Here is a 12,171-nt window from a genome sequence, read left to right on the forward strand (position 1 = left end):
CTCCCCCCCCCCCCAAGGTATTTTAATTTAGTTTTCTGCTCCCCACCTCCCCAAGATTTTGAGAGGAATAGGAAGATGATTTTTGAGGAAGTCTCATCATTTGCTGTTCTGCCCATTTTTATGGATGAGTTAAAATGGCCAATTTGCACAGCCTGCAAGCCTGAATGTTTGTAGAAAGGTAGAATGTAGTCTTTGTTTCCTGGTCTGCCTAAGCAGACAGTGATCCACCCACTCACCTGTTACGTTGGTCTGTATATCTTCAAATAGCCCCAAGTCATGTCATCATTTCTTTGGAACTTTTTGTGGAACTTATGAAATACAAAAACTTTGTGTTCTTATTAAGAGATTGTAATTAAATAATACTCTATAGTCGTGGGGAAAAAAATGTTCTTCTGACAGTGTGCCCTGGAATTCTAGTAAGCCTTATGAGGATTCATTGAAAATAGTGTGAACGCTCTACCCTTTTCTTGCTGTAGGATGTTGTACCTCAAGCCTTGCTGGATCAGTATTTATCAATGACTGATCCATCTCGCGCACAAACAGTCGATACCGAGATTGCCAAACACTGTGCCTACAGCCTGCCAGGTGTGGCACTTACGTTAGGCAGACAGAATTGGCACTGTTTGAAAGATACCTATGAGACGCTGGCATCTGACATGCAGGTAAGCTCAAGAAGCTCTGACAGTGAACGATCTGAACTTTTATGATGTGACAATGAATAATCTGAACTTTTATGATGATTTCTCTTGTTTACTGGGTGTTGGGTTGCTCTGCTCTTTACGTGGAGCTTTCCGTTGCTGATACTAGTTATTCATATAATGAATGAAAGTGTAACTGTTGTCTCAGAGGAAGCTTGGGTGTGTGTGGTGCTCAGGTAGTAAGGAAATGGGGCAGTTTGAGTGGGAGGTGGATCTCCAGTGGGAATGTGAGGAGAGGTCTCAGATTTCTTCTGCTTGCTTGAGATCTTACGGCAGTGCTTGGGATTCTCATAGGTATGAGAATTTGGGCTGTGCTGCTGTGCGTGAGCAGACATGTGCCCCTGCAGGCATGTCTGGAGCTCAGTGAGTCAGCCTCACGCCAGGCCTTTTGGTGGCCTTTTGGTGCTGCATCCAGTTAGTCATAAGGGAATAACATCACTATCACCATGCAGCATTGCTGTTTTAAAAACAAATACTGGAAATAGCAGCATTTTCCTTGTTGTCAGGTGTAAGGAGGTGGCTTTGTGCATTTTACAGTTATTTCCCAGTCCTCCCTTGTTTCCTTTTTTGGAGATGCTTTTTTAATTTTCTTAAACATTCTCAGACTACTTCACCTCCCTTGAACTTGCTGCTTGCTATATCAGAGCAGCAGTTCCCAGTGATATGCAGTGAGTAATTTTATACATGGCTATTGCTCATATTTTCCTAACTCTTTTGCAGCCATTAAAAACAACCAGCTAATAAATTCAAAACATAAGTAAACCCAAATTACCCTGTATTCAAAACTGTCCAGAGTTTATCGCCAGTCTGATCTGAATTAAGATTGAATCGCCAAACCAGGGTAAAAGAACAGTACCCATGCTAATTGAACAGTGCTGGCTAAAGAATAGATGCTATTTTATTTTTAAAAAGACTTACTTGAAATAGTTACTCCATTAAAACAGTGCCCCCTCAATTTAGGGTGAGTAAAAGCTCTACTGGTCCTTGGACTGCTGGGCACTCAGTGTGGGTGAAACTTTACCTATTATGGAAGCTAAAATATGCCAGCTGAACAAACATCTTGTTCAGTTTTAGAAATTAAATGAGTGAGAGAGTAGTAGTATGAAACTAATTTACCCAAAAGAATATAAAGCAAAGAATAATGTGTGGAAGAGTACTGATGTCAGGAATACTATTTTCCTTCCCAGTACCTGGAAAATGAAAATATTTTCATTACTTTCATTTGCCTAGTTCCTTGATATTCAGGTGGAAGAAACGATACCTCGTCATTTGTCCTTTCTTTCCTTTTCCTTTTTTCTTTTTTTTAATTTCCAATTTCATTTTCAATTCTTACATGAGACACTGTTGTTGAATGTATTTCTAAGTACTGTAGCTCACTGGGAGTCCAGCTTGGATACTGATGCTCAAATTAAAATAGAGCACTTCAGATGATACATCAATAAAATGTATTTATTTATTTTACAGTGGAAGGTTCGGCGGACACTAGCATTTTCTATACATGAACTTGCCGTCATCCTTGGAGACCAGCTTACAGCTGGAGATTTAGTTCCTGTCTTCAATGGCTTTTTAAAAGATCTGGATGAAGTCAGGATAGGCGTGCTTAAACACTTGCATGACTTTCTAAAGGTATGTCTGTGTTCAACTCTGGTCAAGTGAAATTATGTATTTTGCTTCATTTCTTTGTATGCGCTTGCTTTTTAACATAACACCAGTATAACTCTGTGGGAATCCATACAAATCTGGATGGAATCCAGATGTCTCTAGAATACTGGAGTATATTTTGCAGGACATCTGTGTTGCTGATACTTTCTTTTCTCTGAAGAACCTGGTTTGTGCATGTTTATTTGGTAGCTTTCAGTAGTGCCCCATGTGATTCTATAGACTTAAGCATGATAGGGTCTAGCCCAGAAAAGCAACACTATTGCTAAAGATTTTTTTTTTTTTAAATAAAAGCAAGTGTTTTATTAGTTGTATTTTAAAGCTCTTGTAATATCTGCTGATTGTAGCCTACATTTCTTTATGTAAGTTTATATTTACTGTTACAGCTTCTTCATCTTGACAAAAGACGAGAGTATCTTTATCAGCTCCAGGAATTCCTAGTAACTGATAACAGCAGGAACTGGCGTTTCCGTGCAGAGCTGGCTGAGTACGTAGTTTTCTGGGTGCTTGTTTTTATTGTTGTGGATATTTAAAAATGTTAAATCGTAGAATAAATGTCTTACGGTGACATTCTTCATTTTGTTTTTAATTAGTGGCTAGTCCTTATCCTCCTCCACTTGTCCTCCTTGCTCAAAATTCACAGTAGTTGTATATCATTTATAAGTGCTCAGGTTGGAACTTGAATGTCTCTTCCATCACCATATGTTGAAAACATTACCCTTCCATGAAAAAGAAGCTGCCAAAAGAGGATACCACATCTGCTTGCTCTTGAAGTCAATAGAAGTGTTCTAGCAGTCTGACTTCCAAGTTGCTGTGTCTGATAAGTAGACTGAATTCATGACCATGAAACACAGGAGATCGAGATCTCGAGGGGAGTAAAGAAAGCAAGTAGCAGAGTAGTGACCTTGGACTTCATGTGAGCAGACTTTGGCTTTTTCATGGAACTGGTATGTGGGCTTCTATGGGAGGCAGCTCTGAAGGGTCAAGTTGCTCAGGAAAGCCAGCAGATTTTTAAGGACAGCATCCTCCAAGTGAAAGGATAGTCCATCTTGATACTCAGAAAAACAAGGAGATGTATCAAGAGCCTGGTTTGGCTAAGAAGGGAACTCATGACTGAGCTTGAATGCAAAAAGGGGTTATTACAGGAGGTAAAAGCAGGGACAGGGTGCACAGGAGGAATTTAGAAACATTGCCCAGGCATGTAGGGTTATATTAGGAAAGTCAAAGCTCAGCTAGAGCTGAGACTTGCCAGGGGTGTCAAGTACTGTTATGTTAGCAAAAAAAAAAAAAAGAATAAACAGGGAAAATATGGGACCATTGCTGAATGTGGTGGATGATTTAGTGATGGTGGGCACAAAGAATGCTGAGGTACTGACAAGGTACTCACTGACAAGATTTCCCAGGCTTCTGTGCTTAGAGTAGGTTTCAGTGGTGGTTGAGGATCAACCGAGGGATTACTTGAGAACTCAACCCGTGTATATCCATCAGACCAGACAGGCTGCAACTGAGGGTGCTGACAGAGCTGACCCATGTCATAGCGAGGCCATTAGCCATCACCTTTGAAAGACTGAGAGGATGAAGGCAGGTCACCAGGAACTAGAGAAAGGCAGATGATGTGCTTTTGGCCTTTTAGAAGATGGGTACTATCAGGGGAGTTAAAATTTTGTCAGCCCCACATCAGGCCCTGGGAATCATGGAGCAGGTCCTCTTGGAAACCATTTCTGGGCATATGAAGGACTCCTGCTTCATGAAAACAGTCGGCATGAATTTCCAAGAGTAAGTCATGTCTGAACAACCTGCCTTCTGTGATTAAATGACTGAATCTGTGGATGAGGAGAAGGTGGTGAATGTAATTTACCTCCGCTTTAGCAAGGCTTTTAATGCCGTGTCTCACAATATTCTTGTAGCCAGGTTAGGACATAATGATCTGGATGGGTGGAGGATAGATGAGTAGAAGTCATTGGATGGTTGGGTTCAGGAGGTTGTGGGTAATAGGTTGTACTCTACCTGGGGTATAGCTATAGGTGCCGCAGGAGTGCGTTCTGGGACCTTTCCTCTTTAACATCTTTATCAGTGACCTGTAGGGCGTGACAGAGTGCACTCTCATCAAGGTTGCTGGTGGCACCAGAACGGCATGACCAGTCAGTGTGCTTCAAGGGAGGGCTGCCATCCAGAGGGGCCTAGACAGGCTGGAGGAAGGGGCTGACAGAAGCCTTATAAAATTCAACAAGGGACAGATGCCAAGTCCTCTGCATGGGAAGGAAGAGCCCCTGACAGCGAGACAGACTGAGGACCGGCTGCCCTGGGAGCAGCTCTGCTGAAAAGGCCTGGGGTGTCATGGAGGACAGTGAGCTGAACGTGAGCTAGCAGTGTGTACTGGCAACATAATCCTGGGCTGTATAAACAGGAGCAAAGTCAGTATACCGAGGGAATAGATTAGCCCCCTCTAGTCAGCACTCATTAGATCTCATCTGGAGTAATGCATCTATACCAGTATAGGAAAGATGCTGATAAACTGGAACAAATTCAGCAGAGGGCCGAAGAGCCCCGACAGCGAGACAGACTGAGGACCGGCTGCCCTGGGAGCAGCTCTGCTGAAAAGGCCTGGGGTGTCATGGAGGACAGTGAGCTGAACGTGAGCTAGCAGTGTGTACTGGCAACATAATCCTGGGCTGTATAAACAGGAGCAAAGTCAGTATACCGAGGGAATAGATTAGCCCCCTCTAGTCAGCACTCATTAGATCTCATCTGGAGTAATGCATCTATACCAGTATAGGAAAGATGCTGATAAACTGGAACAAATTCAGCAGAGGACCACCAGGATGATCAAGGCTGCAGCAGGTGCTCTGTGAGGAGAGACTGTGGGACCAGGGCTTCTCTAGCAGGAATGATGAAATGAGCATATTGTAATGACTAAGTACAGTGTATCTTTTGAATTAAATTTTAAGAGACCTAGTGTAACAACAGATCATGGTGTCATGTTTTTGCTACGTTTAAGTGTTGTTTTGATTTAGTAACTACAAATCACTTATCTGTTATTGCTGGTATGGAGATGTTCAATCAGCTGCTTGTAACATGTCATGACACTTCCTTTGACATGCTTTCTACCATTCATGACACATACTTGTGCCTGCGATGTGCTGAAATCTTAATTAACTCATTACAAATTGAAGAAGACATAATTTCTCTAGATGTCCAGTATACTCTGAAGTAGTAGTTTATTGATTTGATAAATCAGTGTACTTAAGTGACCGAGGATACTTACCAAACTAAGTCAGAGCATTTGGTTTGTAGCTGTACATGTGTTATATCTGTGAGATGCCTTTACCAGGTATTCAAATGTACGTGCACACTGCAGTGTCATTCACATCTGGATTGCTGTGCTGCACGTACGTTGTAGCCGGTATCAGTATCCCTGCCTCGTAAATGCAACCTTGGTTCCCTTGCTTCTTCCCTAGTTTTTCGTTCTTTGAGCTCATGCAGCATTTTGCCATTATTGTGAGTAAGTGGCAATTTAAAATTTGCAAGTGACCCATAGTCAAACTGATGGCATTGAAAAACAGAAGATTTTACTTTTCAGTAACTTTATTATAGCCATATTGCGTATTTGGCAAGTGTTGTCATATAAATGATCATATTCACAGTTAAAGCTACCTTTCTTCTTATTATAATGTACTCTGTTTGGTTCTTCTTTCATCTTGTAGGCAACTGATCTTGCTTCTAGATCTGTACAGTGCCAGAGACATTTATGACTACTTGCGACCTATCGCTTTCAGCCTCTGTGCAGACAAAGTGTCTTCTGTCCGTTGGATTTCTTACAAGCTGGTAAAGCAATCTAAGTAAATTCAGGATTTCAAACTTCTGAGGGTTGGTGGTCAGAAGTAATTTTCGGTTTGGTTTTTTTTTTTCTTCTCATTCCTTCAAGGTTAGTGAAATGGTAAAAAAGCTGTACATGGCTTCAACATCAACCTTCGTTATAGACCTCATGAATGAACTTGTTGAAAAGTTCTGTAGATGCCGCAAATGGTCTGGTCGGCAAACTTTTGTCTTTATTTGCCAGGTAAAATGTCTTTTTGTTCATCTTTTTGGGTGGGGGTGGTGTTAAGAATGAAGGGGGGTATAGGCAGCTGGAACTCTTTAGCTGTCTATTGACACTATTTTAATGAATATTTGAGAACTTCGTTTCCAAGGGAATAGGTTTCATGGCTGCTTTCTTCAGTGTTGCTCCATAGATGAGCTTGAATGCATCTTTAGCTTAGCATATTAACACCAGGTTGTGAAATCTGGTGACGAGTGTGAAACAAAACACATAGCAAAATAATCCCTGAGTTGGGAAGCTGCTTTGTTACTCAGCATGAAGTGAGATTTTAGAATATGCTGCAGCAGTCTGCCACTTTTTTTGGGTTACCGTTTAGAAATCAAGTGCTAGGAGTTGCCTATACCTCCTTAGCCAGCTAGTGCAGCTTGGTCAAAAACAACGTATTCTCAGCTAAATAAGCAGAAGAGTTGCAGCTAGCTGGGGTCCCAAGGAAATGGTCAAATTTGGAGGCTGTAGCAGAGGTGCAGACTGGGAGCCAACATGACTGCTGCCCAAGTGGGACAGTTCTTTGAAGTATTTGGAGAAATGTGAGTTTTGAGCTTATTTAGAGAAACATGTTTGGGTACAATGGATGTTTATTGAGGTGGACCATTCTTGTCTTAATATAGTACCTAGTTAAAACAAAGACTAAATCAATCTCAAAAAGGATTGGGAAGGTCTTTTACTTTTCTTCCCTGTTTTCAAATGACACAGTGATTAAAAAAAACCCAATAAAAATTAGGAAGTTGCCAGACTTCATACAAAATAAAGTGGGCTTCTAACTGAGCCTGAATTTCCTCAACCCTAACTTGCTTCATTGTGTATGACTTTGTGCTACAAAGTATTGTGCCGTATTTTAAAACTTTGTGGATACTACCTACTGTATTGGTTCTATGAAGGTAATAAGACCTGTCAGCTCTGATTATGTGTTGGGATTTTATCCTCACTGTGCTGAAATCTAATGAAATTGCTTCTGTCTTCTTGCCAGACTATCAGTGAAGATGACTGCCTGCCCATGGACCAGTTTGCTGTGCATCTGTTGCCACACTTATTACACTTGGCATCTGACAGGGTTCCAAATGTTCGAGTCCTGCTTGCAAAAACGTTAAAGCAAACTCTTTTAGAGAAAGGTTAGTGGTCAGAAAGAGTTGCAATGGGCTGACTGCGTATCTTTGTGTCCCTCCACTTTCCTATAGTCAGCTGGGGAAGAAGAAACAATGTCAGATGTGGGTTGCTCTTGCTTTTACAGTCTCCTTGGTGTGGTGTGGAAAGTTTCCTTGGCTGAGATAAAATCATGAACCTTGTTGTGGTATCAGAGCCACTGTTGTGTAACGCTGGGGAAATACGAGTTCTTGCTCATATGCCAGCCTGTTCTTTTTGTACCATTTTCCCTGAACGAGCTAGTTTGTAGAGGTGTCATCAGGGCACAGAAAGCATGAATGAACAACTAGCAACTGTGAAGTTGTTGAGCAGCGCCTTTTGTTTGGTTAAAAAAAAAATCTGTTCATGTTCTGTGTAATAAGGATAAAAAAGAAAAATCCTTCCATACAAATCCACCATCTGTTTTCTCACTGGGAGAGAAGAGATGGCTGCTGTTTGGTTTTTATATTTTATGGTAGCAGTGGAAAGAAAGTTTCTCTGGAGTCTCTTCAGGGAAATCAGACATGCAACTTTCAAATTGCAGGCTTTGCTTAGGAAAGCATCCCCAGTGCGTAGCAGATGCCAGAAGAGTCATCAGTGCTCAGATTCCAAAGCACTGTAAAGGAAAATAGCATTAGAAATATTACGCTATTTTGTAAACCAGCAGAGTGTCCACACTTGGAATACTTCATCCAGTTCTGGTCACTTTCTTCCTCAAAACTGTATACTGGCTTGAGGACTGCTGTTTCTAGCGTAGAAAGTGTGAAGAAAAATGCAAAATGTTCAGAACACTGGACAACACAAAGGATGCCAGCACAGTGAGAACTAGGCTATTGCTAGCTGTCTTATGCATGCTGGAGACCGAGTAAGCATATGTAGACAGTTAAGATGGATCAGCTGATGTGCAGTAATTTATCCTCCGTTAACTGTGCCAAGGCTGTCACCGTTCTTCCTGTTATCATGTAGTATTGGTATTTTTGTTGTTGTCCCCATTATTTTTGTGTTCCCCGCCTGGATAGTGCACCTCCATTCTGCATTGCCACTACGTAAGCTTATAACACAGGTAGTCCCTGCCTCAAAGATGTTGTGTGTATGATTAGGGATGGTGGATAGATTATGAAAGGCAGATTTAAAAAATAAGTTCGGAAGGTTTTAAACCTCAGATCTGAATTGCCCTTCCTGTGAGCTGTTTGTAGCTATGTTGCTTTTATGCAACTTGCGTTGTGTAGTTCATGAAAACTGTCAGACGTTGGAACTTCTTCCACTCTTATTTCATGTTATCTTAGTTTTATTGTTTGATAATTATTTGGCAAGCCTGCCAGTGAAGTGGAGTGGCATGGCCGTGGGTTTGTGATACCTTCCCTCCATCACAAATACAAGCACACTCCTGAGTCTTTTGCGGGTTTTTTCTTACTCTTTGGTCATGGAGTCTGTCACGCTTACATTTATACTGAAGGACCATAGAAATCCTGTACTCTAACAGCACTGTTAGAGCAACTGTGCTCTGAAACATGGAATGACTTTTGGTTTTTTAAGGTGAATTCATAGATTTATTCAGAAGTGTATTGCGTGCCTGCTTAGATATTCCAGTTTGACTATATGTGTGCACTGTCTCCTGAGATTTTTGAACCTCGTGATAGTATGCTGAGGTTTGTGTTGAAGTATCTGCCGTCTCTTCCTCCTATAAGTCTTGTGCATTTTCTCTTACAGAATATTTTCTAAATTCTGCCAACTCTCATCAAGAAGCTGTGGAGCAAACAATTATGGCGCTTCAAATGGATGATGACAGTGATGTCAAATATTTTGCAAGCATACACCCTGCCAGTACCAAAATTGCAGATGATGCCATGAGCACTGCTTCATCAACTTATTAAAAAGTTCTGAATGTTGCTATAATTAAAAAAAATTAAACAAACTATCCTCAAATGCTTCTAAAATGGTTGATCTAGGACAACCTCTTTGGAAGGAGAGATTTCTTGCCAGACTTAACGGGTGGATGTTATCTAAACCTGATACCAGGGATTTTAAGTCAAGAAAAAGTAAACATACCTGTGTCAGCTTGACTTTAGAAAAACACTGCTCAGAGGATTATTTTTGCCACCGAAGCCTTAAATCTTCTGTCTTCCTGAACAAATGAAACTTGAATTGGCAGATCATTTTCATTGTAGGACGGATGTGATTTCCAGAGACCTGCATTGTTTCTCCTGAGGAGTTAACTTAGCAAGTATTTTCTGTAGCAACTGATAGATGAAATGGCCAGAAAGGCAAATTTACACCGGGATGTAAGACCTCCAGTATTAGCGCTAAAAGTTTTTATCGTTCAAGGACTTGATTTGTGTGCAGCTGGGCACACCCTTAAGTGGGAATAGCTTTGATGTTTGTAAATGGGGAAAAGTAGAAATTTGGATTTCTCTTAAGGGCTCAGTGCTAACACTAAACTAGAATTTGATTTTAATCCTTAAATGCAGCATATTGCTGTACCCATTAGCAGAAAACTTTGCTGAGTACCTGTGTCCTAATTATTTTCATGCTGGTCATGACCTAAAGGAAATTTATTAGCACATGTACTTTAAGTCAGGTATTTTTAACTTGATCATGATCGGCTCTGAGGTGCAACTTTTTTCTTCATATACTGTACATATCTGTGAGCCTCCTTGGAGTGCTGCAGTCTTTAATCATGTTGTTTAAAGCTGTTGTGATACAAGTTGTTCTCTACTTGTCCAAATAAAATTTATTAATAAGATTGAAAGCAATCTTGTGACCTTTTTAAGACATTAAAAGAATAAGTTTGAAATTTAAGTGGCTTTTTTCTTCTGGTTCTTTACACTTTGACAGCTATTGCAGGGGGAAGGGGTTTGCTTAATGATTGCGAAGAATTTTCCATTTTGAGATGGAATATACTACAGCACAGATGTACTTCGACCGTGTAATTGAGGTTTTGCTAGATTCTCTTTCAAGCATCCCTGTTGTGCTTGGGAACCTGCCACTCCAGTGTGAAATGGCATCTTTGCTGAAGTGAGTCTGAATATCCACCTCAGTCCAGATTTACAGGAAACTGTGAGCTCAAACTGCCCTTTATCTACCTCCAGTCCATGGACTGCTTTAATTTCCTCTCATTTAAAATGACTGATACGGTATCTCCTTCTATGTCTTCCAGGGGCAACTTGCTTAAATCACCTTTCCTCCAGCCTGCCGAACCTGAAGTGTGTGAAGCTTATTTTGCTGAGGAGGTAGAAAAGGCTATGGCAGCTTATCTTTGATGTATTTTAGCAGAACATTTTCATTTATCAGTCAGGTGCCTGATACCCTGGCGGTTTCAGCCTCAGGCAGGTGTCTCTCTTTTTTTCTTTTTTTTCACTGTTTTTTTCTTTTTTTTTTTTTCACTGTTTTCTTGGGAAAACAGATTCTGATTCTGTTTCTTCTCTAGTAAACAGAAGGTTGCTATTTACTCCTCAAAGGCCTGCTTTTCTGCTCCTGAGCATGGCCATGGAGGTGGTTAAGATACAGTCTCATCTCTGTCTGCCTTGAAGCTTGGTGGGTTTGGGTTTTTTGGGGGTTTGTTTGATTCTTACTGGGTTTTTTTAGGCTTGGTTTGTTTTGTTTTGGGGGTTTGGGGTTTTTTTTTGTTTTTTTTTTTAGGCTTGGTTTGGTTTGTTTTGGGGGTTTGGTTTTTTTTTTTGTTTTGGGGGGTTTTTTTAGGTTTTTCCTTTGCTTGTCCTTTTTCTTTTCAAAATCGGCTTAAAATTTGAAAAGGCAACTATACGCCCAGGTCAGAAGTTCCTGTAGTATAGATAATATTCTTATCAGGTTTTCTGTTCCTCATGTTCTCCAAAATTGTTCAGAAATCACGCACAAATCCCTAGAGGACTAGGCAGTGTGACAGCACTGTGTCTGGGTGACAGCAGACTGTCAGGCAGGAGGATTTTCCGAGCTCTCCCTGCTGCCATACGGAGAACAACTAAAAGTAACTAGTCCTCTCCCAGGCCAGATGATTCCCTCTTTAGAAATACGCATTGAAGTCCAGTCGATTTCTCCATTTTGTTCAGGGTATGTAAATCTCTTAGTCTGTTTTTTGCCTCAGGGTAATGACAGTTGAATTGTTGTTAGGTCATGTGTGCGATTTCTGAGGTGAATGGGATCAGCTCCTTGTTCAGACCAGAGCATGCTTCAGGTCATCTTCTAACTGTGAATGAAGTGCAGTATTCACTGGAGGAGTATTGAGAGTTAAAAGAAATCCTAGTGCTTGGAGTCCGGAATGAACGCGTCCCAACCTAATTCCGTTACTGTACTAATGTACTGTTCCACTAGTCCAGTAAAATGAAGCATTATATCTGATCCCTTTAGGTATTTTCTAGTTATTTAAGGGTAAGACACCTTTAAGTTGAAAATGAGACAGATCTTCCAGATGCTTTATTTCTCTCTGTTCTGTATTTCTTCAGTACTGGTGCAGGCCTGTGAATTTGAGGGAGAGTTCGAGGCTTTTCCTAAGGAAGGCTGTGTGTTTTCAGTTGCAGAGTGCCTGAATTCCCCTGACATGTAACACATAAAGATCATCTTCAGAGAAGAGGAGAAACAGCTGTCTTTCTCCTTCCCCCC

At 40.9% G+C, this 12,171-nt stretch overlaps 1 protein-coding gene across 1 annotated transcript in view; it reads left to right on the forward strand.

Moving 5' to 3' along the window:
• Nucleotides 1–10,315, forward strand: part of PPP4R1 (protein phosphatase 4 regulatory subunit 1) — a 118,272-nt gene extending 107,957 nt beyond the window's left edge. Inside the window, exons 13-19 of the mRNA XM_009284139.1 lie at nt 477–662; nt 2,163–2,324; nt 2,744–2,844; nt 6,062–6,182; nt 6,283–6,417; nt 7,424–7,565; nt 9,286–10,315. Coding sequence (XP_009282414.1) covers nt 477–662; nt 2,163–2,324; nt 2,744–2,844; nt 6,062–6,182; nt 6,283–6,417; nt 7,424–7,565; nt 9,286–9,449 — 1,011 coding nt within the window. The 3' untranslated portion in view covers nt 9,450–10,315. The remainder of the gene's footprint in view (nt 1–476; nt 663–2,162; nt 2,325–2,743; nt 2,845–6,061; nt 6,183–6,282; nt 6,418–7,423; nt 7,566–9,285) is intronic.
• Nucleotides 10,316–12,171: the final 1,856 nt, after the last annotated feature.

This window comes from Aptenodytes forsteri, unplaced genomic scaffold (genome assembly GCF_000699145.1).
Source record: "Aptenodytes forsteri isolate BGI_AS27 unplaced genomic scaffold, ASM69914v1 Scaffold229, whole genome shotgun sequence".
Taxonomy (NCBI): Eukaryota; Metazoa; Chordata; class Aves; order Sphenisciformes; family Spheniscidae; genus Aptenodytes; species Aptenodytes forsteri.